Genomic DNA, 24,240 nt, shown 5'->3' with positions numbered 1-24,240 from the left:
CTTCTGACTCAAGTACAACGGGACTCCAGAGGGTGGAGGAAGCCTGGTGAACTGAAATAGCCAGGCAGGGGTAGGAAAAACTCCCAGGCACCCCAAGGTCTTGGGCATTTCATGCTTTGAGGAAGAGTCTGTTCCTATGGGAATACTTGTGCACTCATGCTTGTGCAGTACACACAACTCGAACTTAACCACAATCTTGCCCTTCCAGAAGTTTCCAGTTGAAAAACAGAAAATAGCACTTGACCTATGGCAACTTTGCTAAATAAATGGATGAAAGAACACGTGATTGGAGTCCTAGGACTTTTTAGGGATAACTGAAGAAGCAAGGGAGCAGGACTGGCATGGTTGCAGAAATATTCCTTGGTCTTCTGGATCCTTTCTGAGGGCACGGACTTTATCTTTCTTCCATATTTATTAAGCTCCTGCCATAGAAAAAAAATATTGTTCTGGCCCTGAAAATGAGAGGTCTGGAGATGCAACAGATACAGTCTATGAGCTTCCACCTGACTCATAAAAGAGCTCCCTTAAAAACTTAGAGCTTAATTCTTTACATCATGCCTTCGATGACTAAATATCATTCCCGAAATCACACATCTACTAAGTCAATCATAAATTCTGTAAATTGTTTGCACCTACTATGTGCTAGATAATGTGACAGGCAGTCAAGATAAGCATTGAAAAAGTGTTTTCTTCTAAAAAGAGCTTATTTGTCAGCTGAACGTGGTGGCTCATGCCTGTAATCTCAGCACTTTGGGAGGCCAAGGTGGGTGGATCACTGAAGGTCAGGAGTTTGAGACCAGCCTAGCCAACATGGTGAAATCTCATCTCTACTAAAAATACAAAAATCAGCCAGGTGTGGTGGCTGGTGCCTATAATCCTGGCTACTCAGGAGGCTTAGGCAGGAGAGTAGCTTGAATCTAGGAGGTAGAGGTTGTAGTGAGCTGAGATCCCACCATTGCACTCCAGCCTGGGCAACAAGAGCAAAACTCCCCTTAAAAAAAAATAAAATAAAAAGAGGTTATTGTCACGTGGGTAGAGAAACAGTAGCATATTTAGTGCAGTACATACTTACTCTCATGGCATGTTGCACAAAGTGTGGGGAGAGCTTAAGAAAAAGATCACCTAAGCTGTCCAGGGGAATGAAGGCCGACCCCTTAGAGGAAAAAGCATTTGAGTGGATTCTGGAGTGGGTCTGTCAGAGGCAAAGTGTGGTAAGGGGGAATAACATGTAGGCAGGTGCACTGGGGAATGTGCAAAATCTGGATGCATGAGAGGACATAGTAACACCTTCTGAGAGCTGGGAATAACTGAGTACCATGAGGGCATAATGTTCTGAAGGGGGAGTAGTGGAAGATGACATTAAACAGGGCAGCCGTTTTCTGTCCAACGTCAGATTGTCTGTCCCCAGTACTGACAGACTCTGGATGCCATGCCAGTGGGCCAGACTGCATCATGTTGAATACTGAGGGGTCATTGAAGAATGCTGAGTGGTGGAATAATGGGATCAGATTTGTGGATAAAAAAAAACCTATCAGTTGCATGGAGGAAGGTGGGAGTAGGGTGGGTGTAGGTTGGGGAAGGATAATTGAGACAGGAGACAGAGAGGCCAAACAAGTTCCCTCTGCAGCACTTCACAGAAGAAAGAGACCATGAGAGCTTTGTTTCAGGCACAGGCAGTGGAGAAAGAATGACAGGGAGAGACAAGAAAGCTATTTACTTTGATTTCAAAGTCAACAGGCCTTGGTTACCAATTGGATGTGGAGTGAGGGAGGGAGAGACCAGGATGACTGTGAAGGTGGCAGTGAGGAGGGTCTCAAGCACCACCAAGCATTCTTCTTGTCTTCATTCCACCTGGGCTGCTGCTTCCCTAATGCATTCTCTTTCTCCTGCAGGGCCTCTGGAACACTACAGCAGAGTAAATAAACTCCCCTGCAGCCTCCACTTCTTCCTGGAATTCTGCACCCTCTTCCTGATTTGAACAGAAACTCGCTCTTATACAAGGGCACTGCTTTTCCTGCTTTGTCTCCTCTGAAGCTTGCTTTTCTCCCATCCCCAGTGCTAGCCAGAAAAGTAGCCCCAACAAACAACTTTAAAGGTTCCCAGTTCTGCTTCCAAGCCATGTTGTTCCAGTCCTAATGTAAACGCTGCTTCTTGGAAACCCACACCTTCCTGCCATAGTCCTTCTTATAAGTGTCATTTTCCTCGCTCATGGAAGACTGTAGGGCTTGGCTCCAGGTCCTCCCCTTCACCCCAAGACCTGCCATCATCCTGACTTCTGTGTCTATGAGGATGACATGTCCAACAGTCAAGCTTCAGAGTGACATTCACAGCTGCTCACACCTATGGCCACACTCTGGTTTTGTCCTCCTCTGAAATGGTTGCATCTCCAAAACCTTTAACTCAAGATGCATGCTCTGACCATGACGTCTTATCCTTCCATGTCTTCAACCCCTTTGTGTTTACTGTGCCTACTCTCACCTTTTAATAAGATCTCTAGCCATGCTGCCTCTCCATCTGTAGTCATCTCTCAGTCCACTTCTTCCTCAATTTCCTTCTCCAATTAGTCTAGAAAACAAAATATATTACTTCAACATTACATTAAAATTTTTTTTAAAAATATTTGTAGAGATGAGGTCTCACTATGTTGCCCAGGCTGGTCTTGAACTCCTGGGCTCAAGCGATCCTACCACCTCAGCCTCTCAAAGTGCTGAGATTACAGGCATGAGCCACTGTGCCAGCCATCATTATTGTTTGATTATCCTTGTTTCTCATTCACTCTCATCTTTTGCTTTTCTTCAACTAAACCCCAATCCCTGACCAATCGAGCCATCTCCTGTTTGTTTTTTTTTTGTTGTTCCTGGCTCAGGCCAAAATCCTGACACTCCCTCTTGACTCTTGACTTTCCCTCTTGACCTCAGACAGCTATCATGACCTACCAAATCTCATTCTCTTCTCAACACCTCTCCAGCAGGTTCCCTCCTCTCCATCACCACCACCCCTCTCTTAGTTCAGGGTCTGTTTTCATCTATATTAATTCCACTCAGATCTAACTGACTAGCAGTGAAATTCAAGATGGTTTTCCAATCTATACTCTCATCATATCTCAGTTTCATATCATATAATCTTCTGATCTTATTGCAGTAGCCAGAGTGATCTTAAATATACAAATATCCGGCTGGGCATGGTGACTTATGCCTGTAATCCTAGCACTTTGGGAGGCTGAGGCAGGCAGGTCACCTGAGGTGAGGAGTTCACATCCAGCCTGGCCAACGAGCTGAAACCTGTCTCTACTGAAAATACCAAATTAGCCAGGTGTGATAGCACATGCCTGTAATGTCAGCTACTTGGGAGGCTGAGGCAGGAGAATCACTTGAGCCCAGGAGTTTGAGACGAGCCTTGGCAATGTAGAGAGACCTCTGTCTCTACAAAAAATTAAAAAATTAGCCACACATGGTGGCATGCATCTGTGGTCCCAGCTACTAAGGAAGCTGAGGTGGGGAGGATTGCTTGAGCCCAGGAGTTCGAGGCTGCAGTTAGCAGTGATCATGCCACTGCACTCCATCCTGGTGACAGAGCAAGACCTTGTCTCAAAAATATGTACACACACACACACACACACACACACACACACACACATGGGCCACTTGTGGATTCCACTGTGTGTCATATTCTTTTCCTTGGCTGCAGATACTATGTCTTCTGCCTGAAACATTTAACTCTTCATTAACTAGCTATTCATTCTTCAAAACACAGCTGATGTCCAGTCCAGAACATGGCCACCTACATATATGCTTGGTACTTAGTATCTTTACAAAAAGATCCTTCGTATTTATTCTGTCACCTGAGTGTTGTTGCTCCTATGTGATCCTTGAGAATCTCTTCTGTTATGCTGTTCCCACTTTGTAAATGTTTTCTGTTTACCTTTCCATCTTCTACACTGGACTATATCCTTGAGAGTGGCAATGATACCTCTTTCACCTTGGCATGCCAGCACCCAACATAGGGCATGGTACATAGCAAGCATTCAATGTGCACTTGTAAATGAATGAATGAATAAATGGACAGAAATCTGAGCCTAATCTCCTGTGCCAGACCATCTTGTTCTCCCAGGCTATCCTGAGGAGGTCCTGGACTGTTGCTCTCTTTTGAGGCCTTCTCAGGTATTAGCTACAACCACTTCAGTCTGCCCTGGAAATGCTGGTGTCTTGGCCAACAAGTTTTTTCTAAAGTACTTGTTATACTAACAAAGCCATTTTGCCTTTCAGTGCAGTGGGAATGAAGGGTGATGGGTCCTGCTGTTCCCCCTGGCAGTCTTCCTCATCAGGGACCTGGGAGGAAGGTCAGGAAAGATGGGTATGTACTATGAGCTCTTTGAAGAACCATACCTTGTGGCTTCCTTGAAATGCCCCCTTTAATGCCTACTAAAAAGGCCCTGCAGATTCCTTAGGCAGGCTTGCTGCAACATGAGTTGGAAGAATGTCACTTTTATGCCTTCATTCTCTCCCTGCTGTATCCTCTACACAGTTGTCAGATGTAATACCTTGAAATATTGATGTGATCAGGCTGTTCACTTACTGGGAAGCCTTTGGTAGCTCCCCATTGCCTACAAAAAAGTCTAAAACCCCTAGCCTGTCATGCAAGGCATCTTGCCTTTAGGTGGCGTCCTACTTTTCCAGCTCCTCTGCGCTTTGCATTCTGGCTTACATCTGCCTCGGTGGTCTAAATGTTTTCTCGAACAAGCTACTTGCCTCCTTACCTCCATACCTTGGATTCCTTTGCTCCAGCCAACATCCAACATGAATGCTCTTCCCAGACCTTTCCACCAGATAACACTAGGGAGCTGCACCCAGCTTTCCTCTTCTGTAAAAGGCCCCAGGCTTTCTTTATTCCTTCCCTGATTCCAACAGAAAGAAACACTCCTCTGTGCTCTGCCAGAGTTTTGTTCTTGCTACACAAAGAGCCTTTAGCATTCAACATTATACTTAGCTGCTCACATGTCTGTCTCCCTGGGCTGGATTAATTCCTCAGTGAGGACTGCCATTGTGCAGCTGTAATATTGGTGGTGGTGTGGGGGGGGATATATTGAACCTGTGAATCTTATAATTTCTGTAATAAGGTAGATGCTGTGGGGATTTTACTGCTTTAGGTTATAGAGAAAAGACCATTGGTGTTGGAGTCAGACAGACACCAGCCCATCCCTTCTGTTTGGCTTGGTGTCTCAGCCTGTTGCCTTATCTGTGAAGTGGGAATCATAGCAACCTCAGAGGGTTGTAATGGGGATTAAATGCAGTAACAAATGTAAACTCTGCAGTCTGGAATTTGGCATATGGTAAGTCACGCAAGAAAAAAAAAGTTAGTTTTGGCCCCCTTTCCAGCTTGTAGCTTTTCAATGTCTGTACTTGAAAAGCTATTTAATAATATTGTTTCATCCAGGCTCTACTCTCACCCAACCCTGGCTTCTGATTTTCAGATTCTTAGTATGATTTTGATCAATGCCTTTCTCAAGACACCCTTTAGCCTCTGCACTTCCTTTTCAACAAATTGTGATCCTTTATGGGTAGAGGCTTTTAAAATAGTAGTAGTAGGCTGGGCATGGTGGCTCACACCTGTGATCCCAGCACTTTGGGAGGCTGAGGTGGGTGGGTCATTTGATGTCAGGAGTTCTAGACCATCCTATCCAACATGGTGAAACCCCTTCTCTACTAAAAATACAAAAATGAGCTGGACATCGTGGTGCATGTCTAACCCCAGTTACTAGGGAGGCTGAGGCAGGAGAATTACGTGAACCCAGGAGGCAGAAGTTGCATTTAGCAGAGATCATGCCACTACACTCCAGTCTGAGTGACAGAGTGAGGATCCACCTAAAAAAAATGTAGTTGTAGTAATAATAATAATAATGATACATGATAATGAGTAACACTTACTAAGAGCCAGGCTCAGTGCTAAGCTCTCGATATGCAGTAGACTTGCTACCTCTGTAACTAAGACATTGTCTCCATTTCACAAATGGGGAAGTTGAAACTTGGACTGTTAATGTAACTGATGGGTAGCGGGATAGCTAGAAAGTAGTAGAGTCCATTGCACAGGTAGAATCCACGACCGTCTGATCTAAAATCCCTGCCCTCAGCGGCATTGTTCTAACACTGCATGGGGTCTTCCCGTGGCCATTTGGCTTGCCACAGAGAGGTCAGAGGCAGCACTGAGGGACCCTCATGGGCTGTGGGTTGGGCTGTCTGTGATGACTCCTCGGTGCATGTGTTTGGGCACCGTGACATCACAGAATGAGGGGCAACCCTACCAGCCCCAGACACAATGCACCCTGAGAGGCAGGGAGAGTCAGGCCTCCTTCTCCCTCTTTTTTGAAGCACAATCACCTGTATTCATGCACACTCTTGTGTCAGGGCCCAAATGCTAGTAGCAGATGTGTGATGATGTGATTGGCCTCAGAAATAAAGCAATCTGAATGAGGACAGGACTTCCTAAGAGCCAGTGACAGTGTCGTTCAGTGACGAGCTGTGCCATGCTGTAGCTTTTCAGGAAAATGTATTTCTGCGGAATTGGTGGTGATATCCCTTTTAACATTTTTCATTGCAACTATTTGGATCTTCTCTCTTTTCTTTTTTATTAGTTTGGCTAGTGGTCTATTTTTTTATTTTATTTTTTATCTTTTCAGAAATCCACAGCCTGGATTCAATGATATTTTGAACTTTTTTTGTTCCTATCTCCTTAAGTTCTACTTTGATCTCAGTTATTTCTTGCCTTCTGCTAGCTTTTGAATTTGTTTGATCTTGCTCCCCTAGTTTTTTTTTTTTTAATCGTGATGTTAGAATGTCAATTTTACATCTCTCCTCACTTCTCTCAGGAGAACTTAGTGCTATAAATTTCCCTCTAGACAGTGCTTTAAATGTGTCCCAGAGATTCTGGTACATTGTGTCTATGTTTTCATTGGTTTTGAAGAACATCTTTATTTCTGCCTTCATTTTGTTATTTTTCCAGTATGCATTCAGGAGCAGGGTATTTAGTTTCCATGTAGATGTTCAGTTTTGAGTGAGTTTCTTAATCCTGAATTCTGATTTGATTGCACTGTGAGCTGAGAGACTATCTGTTATGGTTTCTGGTTTGTTTTGTTTGTTTATGCATTTGCTGAGGAGTGTTTTATTTCCAGTTATGTGGTCAGCTTTGGAATAAGTGTGATGTGGTGCTGAGAAGAATGTATATTCTGTGGTTTTGGGGTGGAGAGTTCTGTAGATGTCTATTAAGTCTGCTTGGTCCAGATCTGAGTTGAAGTCCTGGATATCCTTGTTAACTTTCTGTCATGGTGCTCTGTCTAGTATTGACAGTGGGGTGTTGAAATCTCCCACTATTATGTGGAAGTCTAAGTCTCTTTGCAGGTCATTAAGAACTTGCTTTATGTATCTGGGTGCTCCTGTATTGGGTGCATAAATATGTAGTATAGTTAGCTCTTCTTGTTGCATTAATACCTTTACCATTATGTAATGTCATACTTTGTTTATTTTGATCTTTGTTGGTTTCAAGTTCATTTTGTCAGAGACTAGGATTGCAACCCCTGCTTTTTTGTTCTCTATTTGCTTGGTAAATACTCCCCCAACCCTTTATCTATACCTTTGTATATGAGATGGGTCTCCTGAATAAAGCACACCAATGAGTCTTAACTTTTTATCCAATTTGTCAGTCTGTGTCTTTTGATTGGGGTATTTAGCCCATTTACATTTAAGGTTAATATTGTGCTGTATGAATTTAATTCTGCCATTTTGATGCTAGCTGGTTATTTTTTCTGTTAGCTGATGCAGTTTCTTCATTGCATCATTGGTGTTTACCATTTGTTATGTTTTTGCAGTGGCTTGTACTTGTTTCTTTCACTGTTTAGTGCTTCCTTCAGGAGCGGTTGTAGGGTAGGCTAGGTGGTGGCAAAAACTTTCAGCAGTTGCTTGTGTGTAGAGACTGTTATTTCTCCTTCACTTATGAAGCTTAGTATGGCTGGATATGAAATTCTGGGATAAAAATTCTTTTATTTTAGGGCGTTGAATATTGGCACCCACTCTCTTCTGGCTTCTAGGGTTTTGGCTGAGAGATTTGCGGGGAGACTGATGGGCTTCCCCTTGGTGGGTAATCCAACCTTTCTCTCTGGCTGCCCTTAGGATTTTTTTCTTCATTTCAACCCTGGTGAATCCGATGATATTGTTCCTTCTCAAGGAATACCTTTGTGATGTTCTCTGTATTTCCTGTATTCGAATGTTGGCCTGACTTGCTAGGTTGGGAATGTTATCCTGGATAATATCCTGAAGAGTATTTTCCAACTTGGTTTCATTTTCCCCGTCATGTTTGGGTACACTGATCAAACATAGATTTTGTCTTTTCATACAATCCCATATTTCTTGGAGGCCTTGTTCATTTAACTCTTTTTTCTCTAATTTTGCCTTCTCATTTTATTTCATTGAGTTGATCTTCAATCTCTGATATTCTTTCTCTGGCTGGATTAATTCAGTTATTGAAACTTTTGTATGCTTCACGAAGTTCTGGTGCTATATATTTCAGCTCCACCAAATTGTTTGTTTTTTTTCCATGCTAGTTATTCTCATTAGCATTTTGTTTAGCCTTTTTTCAACGTTCTTCATTGCCTTGCATTGGGTTAGAAAATGCTTTTTTAGCTCAAAGAAGTTTGTTATTACCTACTTCTGAAGACTGCTTCTGTCAGTTAGTCACCCTCATTCTCCTTCCAGTTTTGGTTCCTTGCTGACAAGTGTTGTAATTCCTTGGAGGAGAAGAGGCTTTCTGGCTTCTGGTAATTTTAGCCTTGTTGTGCTGGTTTCTTTCCATCTTTATCTGCCTTTGGTCTTTGAAATTGGTGACTTTTGAATGGGGTTTCTGAGTGAATGTCCCTTTTGTCAATGTTGAAGCTGTTTATTTCTGTATGCTAGTTTTCCTTCTATTAGTCAGGCCCCTCTGTTGCAGGTTTGCTGGAGGTCCACTCCTACCCTTCTTGCCTGGGAATCACCCACAGGTGCTGCAAAACAGCAAAGATTGCTGCCTGTTGTTTCTTCTTGTAGCTTCATCTTAAAAGGGTACCTGCCATTTGTCAGCCAGAGCAATCTTGTATGACGTCTCCCAGTTAGGATACAGAGAGGTTCCCAGAGCCACTTGAGGAGGCAGTCTATCCCTTAATGAAGCTCAAGCACTGTATGAGGGGATCTGTTACTCCCTTCAGGGATGCTGGGCTGGGACATTTACAGTTGCTGAAGGGAAACCCATGACCACCCCTTTTCCCAGGTGCTCTGTCCAGGATGGTGGGGGCTTTGTAAGACCCTCAAGGGCTGCTGTCTTTTTATTTGAGATACCTTGTCCAGCAAGAAGGGAATCTACTTGACAGTCTACCTGCAGAGGCCTTGCTGAGCTGCCCTGCCTGGTTCCACCCAGCCACTGTGTAAACTTCCTGGCAGCTCTGTTTACACAGGTGATGTTGAAACCACCTACCAGAGAATTAGCAATGGCAGGCAACCCTCCCCCCACCAAGCTCTAACATCCCAGGTTGATCTCGCACTGCTGTGCTGGATGTCAGCATTTAAAGCCAGTGGATGTTAGCTTGCCAGTCTTCGTGGGGGTTGGACCCACCAAGCCAGCTCACTTGGCTCTCTGGCTTCAGCCCTTTTCAAGGAGAATGAGAAGTTCTGTCTCACCAGTGTTCCAGGTATCACTCGACTAAAACAACCACTGAGTTTTGTGCTGGATACCCAGGTCACTGGCATTGTAGGTGCCAGAGGGAATCTCCTGGTCTGCAGGTTGTGTAGCCTGTGGTAAAAGCATGGTATCTGAGCCGGAGTACCAGAGTGTCCAGAAAAATTTCCAGTGGCTTTCCTTGGCTGGGAGAGACAGTTCTCTAGCCCCATGTGCCTCCCAGCTGAGGCTGTGCCCCACTCTGCTTCAGCTTGCCCACCTTGGGCTGTTTCCACTGTCTAACCAGTCCCAATGTCTGATTTCTCAGTTGGAAATGTGGAGATCACTCATCTTCTGGCACTCTCTGTCAACTGCAAACTGGGACTGTTGCTATTTTGCCATCTTTAATTTTTTTTTTTTTTTTGAGATATAGTTTTGCTCTTGTCACCCAGATGGGAATGCAGTGGTGCAATATCAGCTCATTGCAACATCTGCAGTCTGGGTTTAGATGATTCTCCTGCTTCAACCTGTCAAGTAGCTGGGACACATATAGGTGTGTGCCACCAAACCTGACTAGTTCTTGTATTTTTAGTAGAGACAGTGTTTCACTGTATTGGCCAGGCTAATCTTGAACTCCTGATCTCAAGTGACCTGACTGCCATGGCCACCAAGTGTGCTGGGATTACAGACCCGAGACACCGTGACTGGAGTTTTCAGCAATTTTCACATGTACATTTATTAGCTGTGATCATTATTCTGTGCAACAGATTACCAGAACTTCTTCCTGTCTCACTGAAATGTTTTACCCTTTGATGAACATCTTCACTTTCCCTATCCACTACCGTCACCATCCCATACTCCAATCTCTAAAGAATCAGGGTCTTGCTGTGTTTCACAGGCTGGAGTGCAGGGGCACAGCTATGGCTCAATGTGGCCTCAAACTTGTGATGTGAAGTGTTCAAACCACCTCACCCTCTGAAAGTGCTGGAGTTACAGGCAGGAACCACCATATCTGGCATATGAGTTCAACTTCTTTAGATTTCACATATAATTGTGATCATGCTATATTTGTCTTTCTATGCCTGTCTTGTTTCACTGAGCATAATGTCTTCAAATTCCATTTATTTTATCACAAATATATAACAGCTGTATAGTATAATCCACTGTGTATATGTTTCACACAATCTGTTAATCTGTTGATAAGCACTTGGGTTGTTTTCCTAACTTGACTATTGTGAATAATGGTAACATGAATAGAGAAGTGCAAATATCTCTAACATACTAATTTTTATCATCTGAGTACATATTCAGGAGTAGAGTAGCTGAACCATCTGGTAATTCTATTTTCGACTTTATTTTGTTTTTGAAAGATCTATTCTATGACCACAAAAGCAAAAGCACAGGCTACAACGGCACAACAAAACAACAATTGGATTGCACCACATCAAACTAAAAAGTTTCTGCACAGCTAAGGAAACAATAACCAGAGTGAAGAGATAACACATACACTAGGAGAAAATAGCTGCAGCTCACGTATATGATAAAGGGTGAATAATAAATGCATATAAGCAACTCAAGCCACTTAACAAAAATCAAAGAAGCCTATTAAAATTGTCAAAGAATCTGAATTTACATTTCTCAGAGGAAGGCAATCAAATGGCCAACAACTCTATATTTAATTTATTTATTTTGAGATGGAGTCTCACTTTGTCACCCAGGCTGGAATGCAGTGATGCTATCTCAGCTCACATAAACCTCCATCCCTTGGGTTAAGCGATTCTCATGCCTCAACCTCCCTAGTAGCTGGAATTACAGGTGCGCACTACTACCCCTAGTTAATTTTTGAACAACTGAATGCTTAACACCACTAATCATCAAGGAAATGTAAAATAAAACCTATAATGAGCCCTCCTCTCACAAATGTTAGAATTATTATAAAGATGAAAGTGTTCTTGAGAATGTAGAGCAGAGAATCCTTGTGCACCGTTGGCAGAAATGTAAATTAGCATTCCAAATTATTAACATGGTTTCTTTTTAATTCAATGGTTTTTTTACTTTCAGATGTATTAATGAGTTGTTTTCTGTCACTCGAAGTTCAATGAGAATGACCTTAGTTACCTTAATATAAACAGGAGCATTTTCATAAGCTCAAAATGTATACACTAGATTCCAAACATTTGTTAAATTAATGGCACTGGTTCCAAAAATGCACCAGGTGAAAAATGCATTATGGTTATTTTTCCTGCTCACCCTTTGGACCCAGACGGACTTTTGATTTTTTTATTTAATGAATTGTATAATTATACTTTTTTAAAAAAATTAGGCTGGCTGCCGTGGCTCAGACCTGTAATCCCAGCATGTTGGGAGGCTGAGGTGGGTGGATCATAAGGTCAGGTGTTTGACACGAGCCTGGCCAAGATAGTGAAACCCTGTCTCTAGTAAAAAAAAAAAAAAAAAATTGCCGTGTGTATTGGCAGGTGACATAGTCTCACCTACTTGGGAGTCTGAGGCAAGAGAATCACTTGAATCTGGGAGGTGGAGGTTGCAGTGATCCAAGATCATGCCACTACATTCAGTACTGGGTGATAGGATAAGAATACAACACAAAAAGAAAAGAAAGAAAGAGAGAAAGAGGGGAAGAGGGAGGGAGGAAGGAAGAAAAGAAGGAAGGAAACAAAAATTAGTAATACAGTCACAGGAGAAAAATCAATTTTATTGAAAACTCCCAAGATCTAGCTGTTTATAATTTTTTTTAATGGAAGAGTATCTTTAAAAAGTCACATATTTAACATCTTTACTCACTGTTCTGTGAAAGTACATATGTATATTTTGTGAATATTTCATACTTTGTTGAATGAAAATTACTTAAATCTATTCCATGAATGATTCCTTAGCTGCTTATTTTTATTCTTTTGAGTTTTCTTTAGATGTTTACATAATATCACAGTGACTCTGGCTAATTTTTAGTACGTCTTTACAATATTTTGTCTGACTTCCTTGGGTAAAAATAGTGATAGAAGAGACACATAAAGGAAAAGCCTAATAAGTAGATTATGATGATGTGTATGGCAACTAATGTGTAACAACAATTCAGTAAAATCTCCCCTCTATAGAACATAAACACGAACATCATTATCACATTTTCTAAAAACTGAAAGCTGTAGTGTACAATTCTATGGCTCCACCTCTCTCTCCTGTCAAATATTTTCTCATTCGACAACTGCAGTTTCACTGCTGCCCAGCAGGAGAAATTGATGGCAGCATATAGTAATGTGATGATGATAAGCACCAGTACTGTACCCACTACACTGGAATTATTTTCTGTGCTGCTAGGAAGATGAGCTCCATTTTTCCAAAACTCCAGCCACGGTGCCAACACTGATACAAAATATATGACCAATAGAAAGGGTAGGCTCTTCAGCTTCAGAGATGCAGCGAATAATGCCAGAGCCACTGCACGTGAGATAATTTCTAAGAAACGCCATATTATCACATAGAAGAGTTCCATTGGTGGTAGCTTAATGGTAGTACCATCGTTGCTGATTTGGATGGCCAGTATACTGCAGAGAATTGCCCCATAAACAGCTGATAACAGGCAACATGTCATCAGCAAGGCTATTAAAGATAAACATAAAAATGTTAGAAAATATTTTTTGTTAGTAATATTAACTTTCTCTTCTAACCTTGTGGTTTTAAGATCTATTTATCCCCACTTAACTCCTTTAGAAAATCATTGACTTGCAAAATAATAATAATAATAATGCTTTGTTAATCTTTTATTATCAGGAATATTTATGTATGCAATACATGTATTACACCTGGGAAAAACAAATAAACATGCATACCTACATCTCTACATGTATATACACATTCCCTCAAAGGAAAGACTGGCAAAGATCAAATATGAAAGAGACATTCAGATCTGATGCTACAAGATGTTACAGCACATAGAAAGCAGTCTCAATTAAAGAATAACAAAATTACCTGAATTAGACATTGAAAAGATAGTCTTTATAGAAAGTTAAGAGTGTAATATAGGAAGTTAGAGTGGAAAGTAGCGGCCAATGTAACATGAACTTGTGCTTTAGACTGTGGTGCCAATAGGAAAGAAGGAGTTAAAGTAAATCGTGGAAGTGAAGCTGACAGATTTTGCTGAGTGATGGAATGCAAGGTACTAGAGAAACAGAACAATCCAAGTTCCAGAAATTAGAAGTGAGTGTGTGCATATGTGTGTGTCTATTAATGTAATTTTATCAGAAAATTCTTAATGAGCAAAATTTAATTTCAACATTGTTCTTTTAATAATTAGACAAATAAGCACATGGAAGAAAGCCTAAGTTATGAAGTCATGGCATAGTCTGTTTGAACAATTTTGTACTGTATTCAGTTGAAAGAGTAAAAACTCATTGCACATATACATGCAGGTTTAAAAAAATACACTCTTCATACACAATGAAATGAAGCCAGAAAACAAAAAGTGGTCAAATTGTCATTTCTCATCTAAATTACTTTTTTATTTTCTAAGACTATTTAGAAAATGAGCATCAACACTCCATTTATTCCTTAAGGAAAACTCAAAATGAAACTTTAAATCATTAGCATCCTAAATTTCATTTATGAGAAATAAGATTGCATAAAAATAAGTAACCTAAAATTTAAATTTTAGAAAGTAAAATTGACCAGATGTGGTGACTCATACCTGTAATCCTAACACATTAGTAGGTTGAGGTGAGTGGATCACGCAAGCCCAGGAGTTCCAGACTGACCTGGGAAACATGGTATAAACCTGTTGCTACAAAATTTAGCCAGGCATGGTGGCACATGACTCTAGTCCCAGTTATTCAGGAGACTGAGCTGGGAGGATTCTTGATCCCAGGAAATAAGCATAGGACTTTGTCTTGGGACTGATATTTGCCTGTCTTCTCACCCTAGCATTTTGGGAGGTTGAAACCAAGGGGCAAGCTTCCAGACCCACCCCAGCAACAGATGAGAAATTGGCCTCAGCAAAATGTACTCCAGTTCCAGTCAATAGTTTTACTGCTTGACTGAAGTGACCTCAGGCCTGAATAAACCTGAGAGGGCAGACCATGGCAGCTGCAGGCCTTGAGTGCTCAGTGTTCAACAGGGCTACAGGCGCAACCTGTACTTGAGTGCTCCCAGCGTTCAACTCAGTACTGAGTCAGCTTTGGTGACCAAATTACTCCAACCATCCATATCTGGATGTCAAGATTTCCCCGAGTGCTACCAGGGCTCAAGCTATCATAAACTTAAAGACCTTAATTTCCTTCTTGCCCTAATTTTTGGACAGGCTTATATCCAAAAATAGCCAAACTGTGAACACTGAATCAGGCACCCACATCACTGTGCAGAAATCAATGCATAGTCACAAGGATCAGGATTTATCAGAGATACATGATGGCACCACGTGGTCAAAATCAGGTGCCAGTGGTGACTGACACAAAAGAGACTGGCATGGATACATGGCCTGACAAAAAATTCAAAATATTTATTTTAAGACAATGTTGTGGACTTCAGGAAAACACAAATGATTCAGACATTTATCAGAGAAACTTGACAGAGAGATAATATAATGTGAGAAAAATACAAAAATCTTGAAGACAAAACCACAACAAAATTAAAAATGCAGTTGAGAGCATTGACAGCAGAAGTGATCAAGCAGAAAAATTCAAGGACAGGTCCATTGAAATACACGGTCAAAGGAAAAAAAGAAAGAAACTTCATAGGACTTATGGGATAATATCCAAAGAACAAATGTGTTAGTCACCGGTATTCAAGAGCGTGGTCAAGCTGGGCAAAGTGGCTCATGCCTGTAATTGCAGCACTCTGGGAGAATGCGGCAGGTGGATCAAATGTGATCAGGAGTTTTAGACAAGCCTGCCCAAAGTGGTGAAATATAAAAGTCTCTACTAAAAATATAAAAGTGATCTGGGTGTGGTGGTGTACACCTGTGATACCAGCTACCTAGGAGGCTCAGGAAAAAGAAGCACTGGAACCCAGCACACAGAGGTGGCAATCAGCCAAGATCATGTCATTACACTCTAGCCTGGGCAACAAGAGCAAACCTCTGTCTCAAAAAAAAAAGTGTATGTAGAAAAAAATGTGGAAAGCTTATTTAGAGAAACAATAACAGAAAACTTTTCAAGCCTAAATATAAATATAAATATGTAGGTACAGGAGTGTCAAATGCTTCCAATCAGATTCAATCCAAATAAGAATATCCTCATACTTAATAAAATCAAACCACCAAATATTAAAGACACAGAAATGATACAGAATTAAGCCAGAGGAAAAAGAAAATATCATATCAGAAATACACCTATATAATTAATATATACATACATATAATGTAAATATTAATACATCCAAATGGAGAAAAAAACTGCAAGATACTAATAGAAAACTTCAGGACCTTACTTTCAACAATGAATAGATTATGCACACAGAAAATCAATAAGTAAACACTGAACTAAAATTCGCTGCAGGGCAAATGGACAAAACAGTTACAGAACTATCTATCCAAGAGCTATAGAATACACGTTCTTTTCTACTAAATACATAGAACATTTTCCAGTATCTATCATACATTAATTCAAAAATACAATCAAGTTAAAGAGATCAAATTCATATCAAGTATTTCTTCTGAAATCACTAATTCAAAAGTACATGAAAATTAAACAACATACTTCTGAGTCAGTGAAAACATTAAAGAGAAAACATAATATTTAAAAGAACATATTAAATATGAAACTTGATTCAATCAAAGAATTAGGAAAACAAAAAGCTAAAATCAAAAGTAAAAAAAAAAGTCCCTACAAAATATAACCAGAGACAAAAAAGGAGGTATCTTACCTGGTGCCCAGAAACAAATTCATAATAAATAATCAAATCAGCAATGAAAAGTCAACTTTTAAAGAATAGCCCAGGAACCCAGTGGATTCACTCTGCATTCTAGCTACCCCTGAAATAGAACTCCTGCCAATTCTTTTTAATCTAGCCAAAAAAAAAAAAAAAAAAAAAGAAGATATGTGAACTGTTTCATTCCATGGGGCAGGTCATGCTGATTTCAAAAACAGACAAGGGCACAACAGAAAAGACAAAAAAACTACAGGCCAATATTCCTGAGTAACAAATGTAAAAATCGTAATCAAAATACCAGGAAACTGACTCATAATGCACATTTAGAATCCTTCACCAAGATCAAGAGACATGACAGGAATGCAGGAATGGTTTAATATACAAGAATCATTAAATGTCATACATTACATGAACAAAATAAAAGAAAAACAAAATCCAGGCAGTCATTTCAATAAGTAAAAAAAGCATTTGACAAAATTTAACATCTTTTAAAAACATCTCTTAATAACTTATGCATAGAATAATTGTAACTCAACATAACAAATAACATAGACAAGAATAACCAAATAATTCAATACATGAAAAACCCACAACTACTATCACATTCAATGAGAGTTAAAAGTAGACAAGTTTTCTGCAAAGACCTGAAAGAACACCAGGATGTTCATTTTAACTGGTTAAATATAATACTGGAATTTATTTTATAAACATAGCACTGGAAGTTTTTAGCAAGAGAAATTTAAAAATAGGTACCCAAATTAAAAAGAAAGATGTAAAATTATCGATATTGATTAATGACATAATGTGGAAATTCCTAAAAATGCCTCCAAAAAGCAGGTAGAACTAATTCAGAAATTCAGTAAAGTTTCAGTTAACAAAATCAATGTACAAAATTAAGTAGCATTTCATACATGAATAGCAAAATATCTATTAAAAAAACCTCAAGGAAACAATCCCATTTACAATAGCTTTGGGAAAAAACAAAACAACCTTAAAAGTAAATTTAACCAAGGAGGTATAAAAAATGCATTCTGAAAACTAGGAAACATTAGCCAAAAATTAAAATAACATAAATAAATTGAAAGTTATTTATGTTCACCAATTAGAAAAAGTAATATGGCTTAAATGTTTATATGACCCCAAAAGGTCTACAGATTCAATGCAATCTCTATTAAAACACTAATGACATTTTTCACAGAAATAAAAAACATCCTAAATTAATATTAAAGCACACACATGAAAAACCCTGAATACCCAAAGCAATAAAGAAGATGATAGTGGGGTTGGGGAGTGAACCCACAAAGCTGGAGGCATCACAATGCTATAAACCAATACAACAGAACACACTGAGCAAAAATAGATCCACACATGTATACCCAGCTGATATTCTACAGAGGTGACAAGAACACAAAATGAGAAAAGTCAGTCTCTTCAATAAGTGGTGCTGGTAAAACAAAAGAGCTACACGCAGAAAAATAAAATTAGAACCCTATATCTTGCCACATATAAAAATTTACTCAAACGGATTAAAAAGCCTATACAGTGGTGTCACCTATAGTTCTACCTACTTGGGGGATCACCTGAGTCTGGAAGTTCAACGCTGTAGAATGCCACACTCATGCCACTGCACTCTGGCCTAGGCTATGTAATGAGACCTCATCTGTAAAATTACATTTTAATAAACAATTAAAATAAAGGTGTAATGAAAACCCCAAACTGTCACACTGCTAGAATAAAACACAAACACATTTAATGACCTTTGTCTTGGAAAGAATTTTCTTGGATCAGACCTCAAAAGCACAAGCATAAAAACCACAGACAAATAAGGTTACATCATGCTATAAAGCAATACAGAAAAAAAAATAGTAATAAGCAGAGTAAAATAATAGAACAAATATTTGCAAACTATACATTAGACAAGGGGTTAATCGAAATATATAAGAAACTAAAAACAGATTCAAAAGCAAGCAAACAAACAAATACTGCATAACCTCACTTATAATTGGGAGCTAAATGATAGGAACACATGGACATATAGAAGGGAACAACACACAATGGTCTGTCAAAGGGTAGACAGTGTTAGGAGGGAGAGAATCAGAGAAGACAACTAATGGGCCCGAGCCTTAATACCTGGGTGATGAAATAATCTGTATAACAAGCCCCCATCACATGAGTTTACCTGTATAACAAACCTGCATATGTACCCCTAACCTAAAATAGAAGTTAAACTTTGAAAATTAGAAAGAAAAAAAATAACTCTATAAAAAATTAGGTCTCTTAATAGGCTTTCCTCAAAAGGCATTATTCAGAAGAAGACACATGATCAGCTTCTCTGCTCACATCCGTAATCCCAGCCCTTTGGAAGGCCAAGGCATTCTAATCACCTGAGGTCAGGACGTCGAGACCAGCCTGGCCAACATAATGGAACTCATTCTACTAAAAATACAAAAATTATCTGGACATGGTGGCACACTCCTATAATCCCAGCTATTCAGGAGGATGAGGTAGGAGAATCACTTCAACCTCAGCAGTGAGCTGAGATCACATCATTGCCCTCCAGCCTGGGCAAGAAGAGTGAAACTTTTTCTCAAAAAAAAAAAAAAAAAAAAAAAAAAAGACATGCAAATCAAAACCACAATGAGACATCACCACATTTCAGTTGGATAATCACTATTTAAAGAACAAAAGAAAAAGGAAAAGAAGAAACAAAAAACCAAGACTATGTAAGAAAGAAACCTCATGCACACTGCAGATGCGAATGTAAATTAGTATATCCATTTACATCACTAGGTCCATTATACTCCATGAACAGTTTGGAGCTTCCTCAAAAATTAAAATATAGAACTAATATATTATCCAGAAATTCCACTTTTGGGTATATATCAAAAGGAATTGAATCCAGAATGTCAAATAGATCTATGCACTTCCATGTTTATTTCAGCATTATTCACATTAGCCAAGCTATGTAATAAACTCAAGTGTCCATCAGTGAATACATAAGGAAAATGTGATACGTATATGCAATGAAATAGCATTCAGCTATAACAAAATGACACTCTCACCTGCAGCAACAGCGATGAACCTGGAGGACATTACATTGAGTCAACTATATCGGGTACACAAAGACAAATACCACATGGTGTCACTCTTATGAGAAAGCTTAAAAGGAAAAAATAGAAGACTCTATAGAGGTAGAAAGTAAAATGATCTTTACCAGAGATGAGTCGTTAGGGGAAAAGAAATAACGAGGAGTGTTTTATCAAAGGATTTGTAATTATAGTCAGACGGGTGTAATAAATTTAGAGATCCATTGTGTAGCAGGGTGACTATAGTTAGTGAAAGCATATTGTTGAAATTTGCTCACAGTGTGGATGTTAATTTGCTCTTACCAAAGTAATAATAATAACTATGTGAGAAAATGCATTTATTAATTCTCTGGATTTAACTATTCCACACTGCTTTTGTACATCAAACATCATCTTGTACAGAATAAAATCATACAGTGTTACCTGTGAATGTAAAAAAAAATATGAGAGCGAGAGAGAGAGAGAAATAAGAAGAAGAACCACACCAAAAAAGTTGTATTACACTGACCACTGACACAATTTTTTTTTGTTTTTTTGCGACGGAACTAAGTTTCATTCTTCTTGCCCAGGCTGGAGTGCAATGGTGCTATCTCGGCTCACTGCATCATCTGCCTCCTGGGATCAAGCCGTTTTCTTGCCTCAGCCTCCCAAGTAGCTGGGATTATAGGCTGTACAACCACACCCAGCTACTTTCTGTATATGTAGTAGACACAGACAGGGCCACACCCTGTAGGCCAGGCTAGTTTCAAACTCAGGACCTCATGTCATCCTCCCACCTTGGCCTCCCAAAGTGCTGGGATTACAGGCATGAGCCACCACAGCAGGCTTACACTGACACAATTTTCACAAGATTATAAATAGGTGTTCATAACTATTTGTCAGTTAATAGACAGGAAAAATAATTATGAAGCTTGTTAAAAAATTACTGGTAACATGCAAATGCACAGAGTCTACAGATATATGTGTACAATAAAAATGGCATCTAATGCCATGAAGCTATTAGAACTGCACAAGAATCACACACTCACAAAAAGCCCAGAGGTCAAATTTCACGTATTGCATTTATACATTTAAACTTACTTTACCTATTTTACATTTTTATAAAAAATATTCCAACTATAGATCCTATACCATTCTTTGTAGTTGCTGTGTAGTCACAGGTTTATTTAGCCCTCATTTGTTTTACTGAAACATATGTAATACATATGACTGCTGAAGGTCATATGTAATTATATAATTCTGGACATGGGTGAAAAAGTGTACCTAAGTGGTTCTCATTTGGTTTGAATGTCCACTTGTCAAATGTCTATTTCTTTAACAAACAACTTCTTAGTCTTCGTTTGTTGTTTACATAAGTTCTAAAAACTTTCCTTGATCCAACAAAATTTAAATGACTGCTGATGTTAAATGACATCTTTGTAATAAAATACTATATATTTCATGTCTTTTTGTGAGGTTTTATTTAAGCCTATATTTATCAACCTTGAAAGTGAAAAATGATTACCTTACTTTTACATGTTATAATCAGCACTTCCCTCTTAAAGAACAAATAAAACTGTTTGGATTTTGTTTTACCTCTGCAGCTAATTAACATCTATCTGTTTAACTGCTTATCTTCCTCTTCATGTATATTAGAGGAATATATATGTGTATACATTCCTGGTGACTGTTAAATTTTTCATAATGATAGATTAATGCAAAGTTGCAAAGACAGTGCAGACATGTTCACTGTACATATACATGTATTTCCCCAAAGGCTACATTTTAAATAATTTTGCATAATTCCAGTACACAAGTTAAGAGAAACCTGACATTGGTTCAATGTGTGTCGAAGCATATGTGTGTTTGTGTGTGTTGGGGGTGGTTCTATTTTAAGTTATTAAGGTGTCAATTCAGGCAACTGCCACTGCAATCTGGATAATGACAAGAGAGGAACTCATCTGGTAACCATAAAACAGACTACCCAGGGAACAAAATGCTGATCTTAGGAATTTAAAAGGGCGCAAAGACCATTTGGTGACATCAGTAGGCAATCCAAGAGGCAAAACTCCTTACCTGGGAATATGGAATCAAATTTTCCTAATATCTAAAGACAGCATGTAGTTTCAGAACTCCTTCAACTTTTACTGTAAGTAACTAACATTTTTACTTATTTCTGGAATTCCATGCCTAAACTCATTTAGATTTTACAACCCTAAGCTCCTTTGTTAAAGTCCATAAATAACCCTCAGGAAAATCCACCTTTGGTGAGCTCAGTTCTCTAGCTGAGGTGCTCTGCTGCACCGTTTCACAGCAGTTTTTCTTTCTAACAAACTTTCCTTTTTCAAACCTAAACTTTTGTTGGTAAATTATTTTCACCAACCTTAGAGTAAACCATTTCCCAATTCCCAGGCTCTGACAGTTGGCTGGGTAGATACAGGAGACTTAGGGCTAAGATTGATGACTAGACAAGCCTAAATGAGAATAAATGTCACTTTCACAGAGACGTCCATTTTGACCACACCAACATAATTTGAACACATCTTTGGAGAGAAAACCTCAAATGTGGTTAAAAGAAAGACACAGATCCGAAGGCTGACAATGGAGGAAACTAGGAATCCTGCCTGGTGTGCCTGAATGCTACGGCTGCTTTCTGAATCCTAGGCATGGGTAAAAAGACTGGAGGACTGCTCACTCTGGCAGCAGACACCTGGTGAAATGGCTGTCTTGTCTGGGGTATATACCCTGGTTTTGTCATGGACAAGAAAGAGTTCAGGACACAGACACACAAGAGGAATAGGTTTAGGAGCAGAAAGTTTAATAGATAAAAAAGGATAAAGAGAGTAAAGGCTGCCTCATGCTGAGAAAGTGGGTTAACCAAGAGAGGATCTCAGGTTTGTGGCATAATGGGGATCCATTTTATACAGAGGCTTGAGGAGGTGGTGATCGATTTACACAGGACACAGGAAATTGGTTTGACCAGGTGTGCCATTTACATAGTCTGCAAAGAGATTGGCCCTACCAACCTAGTCCTTTATTATGCAAATGCAGCCTCCACTTGGCAGGCTCCATGCCTGTACACAGTTTTAGCTGGAGGCTGCCATGACACTGGCACATGTGGTGACAAGGGAAAGAGAAAGAGAGAAGCCATATTGAATGCACCCAGCTTCCGGGTACAGCTGCTGGTATTTACATATAAAAGCTCCTATCTGCATATCTATGACTGACCTTTCAGGCTGCTTTCTGTTAGAGAATAAATGGTTTTGGGCTTCTTTTTATTAAAAGAAAATTCCACTAAAATTTTTTACCCTTTCTAGCTACCTAAAAATAATTTATTAATAACTTCTGTATTGCTGGGATATCAGCTGCAGGGCATCTCACACCCCCACGGATATGTTCCAATGCAGGGGGATCTCCCCAGAGACTAGAGATGGAACTGCAGCAGGAGCAGAGATGGGACCCTTGAGAATGGGCCATCTCTCAGAGAGCCTGGTAATAAGCAACCATCCTCCAAAACTGCCCATCTCCCTGTGTGAGGCTCTGGCTAAAGCTAATCACTGGGGAGAAGGCAGCGCCTATTTCTCTGCAGAATTGGGACACATTTCTGCTTCAGGCCAACCAGGCTCTCAGGAGGTGCCTGCCTGATTGCCCCAGCAAACAGACACACAGTACAGCCTCCATCACCCAGCCTAGGTGTTTTCCCCTACCTGAGCGTGTTCCTGCACTGCATGTGGAACTTAACCCCAAGCTTCCAGAGAAGGGAGCCCAAGGAGAGCAGTTTGCAACTCAGGGTTGCTGAGCTGGGATTGATCTGTGCTTGGCACTTGAATAAAATGATGTGGGAATTCATTGAGGATGGTGGCTAAATATTAAGGGAAAAATAATAGAGAAAGTTATAGAATATAGTCTCAAACCCTTTTGGAAGGCCTAAGTGTTTTTTCTATAGTTCTTGGCTGAAGGCAGCCTGAATCCCCTTTACATTTAGTTAATAAGAAAAGCAAATAGCTATGGTATGAGGGAGGTTATCCGAATAACTTGTTCGCTCATGTGGTCTTAACCCTGGAGCGGATGGCCCTCCTGGAGGGAGGTTGAGCAGGGATATCACACACTAATAGTGTTTGCTTTCTTGGGCTGGTGTGAGACTTAGACATGCCTCCCTCTAGTGGTTATCCCAAACCTTTTTGATACCAATACTATATTGGTGGAAAATAATTTTTTCACAGATAGAGGAGAAAAGGTGGAGTGGGGGAATGGAGTCAGGGGTGAGAATGGATTGATTTCAGGATGAGACTGTTTCACCTCAGGTCTTTGGCAAACATGAAATTCTCATGGAAATCACACCACCTAGGTCTCTCATGTGAGGAAGTGTTGTGCTCCTGTCAGTCTGATCCGACAGGAACCTCAGGCACTAAGGTTCAGGCAGTTTCTGTGGCAGATGGGTAGGGGAGAAGGTGGGGGGTGAAGTGATGGAAGGGTGGTGTTATGGGGCCCTGAGTGTTCACTTACGCCATGGCATATTTCTCTATGAACCCTCAGCTGAACTGACAAAGCAAAATATCTATTATACTTTATGCATCCATCACTGAGTCAGGGTCTGCAGGAATACCCTCCCCAAGGAAGCCCACCA

The 24,240-nt window shown here is 39.9% G+C and overlaps 1 protein-coding gene across 2 annotated transcripts in view; it reads right to left on the bottom strand.

Annotated features, from left to right (window-relative positions):
• Positions 1-12,409: 12,409 nt before the first annotated feature.
• XKR3 (XK related 3) overlaps positions 12,410-24,240 on the bottom strand; it is a 45,034-nt gene continuing 33,203 nt past the window's right edge. For both annotated transcript variants that reach the window (XM_054236711.2, XM_054236713.2), the window contains one exon: positions 12,410-13,287. In XM_054236711.2, the coding sequence (XP_054092686.1) occupies positions 12,647-13,287 (641 nt within the window). In that variant the 3' untranslated portion in view covers positions 12,410-12,646. The remainder of the gene's footprint in view (positions 13,288-24,240) is intronic.

Source organism: Callithrix jacchus, chromosome 7, assembly GCF_049354715.1.
Source record: "Callithrix jacchus isolate 240 chromosome 7, calJac240_pri, whole genome shotgun sequence".
NCBI lineage: Eukaryota > Metazoa > Chordata > Mammalia > Primates > Cebidae > Callithrix > Callithrix jacchus.
Note: the sequence above shows the minus strand (reverse complement) of the source record. Positions and strands in the feature narration are given on the sequence as shown.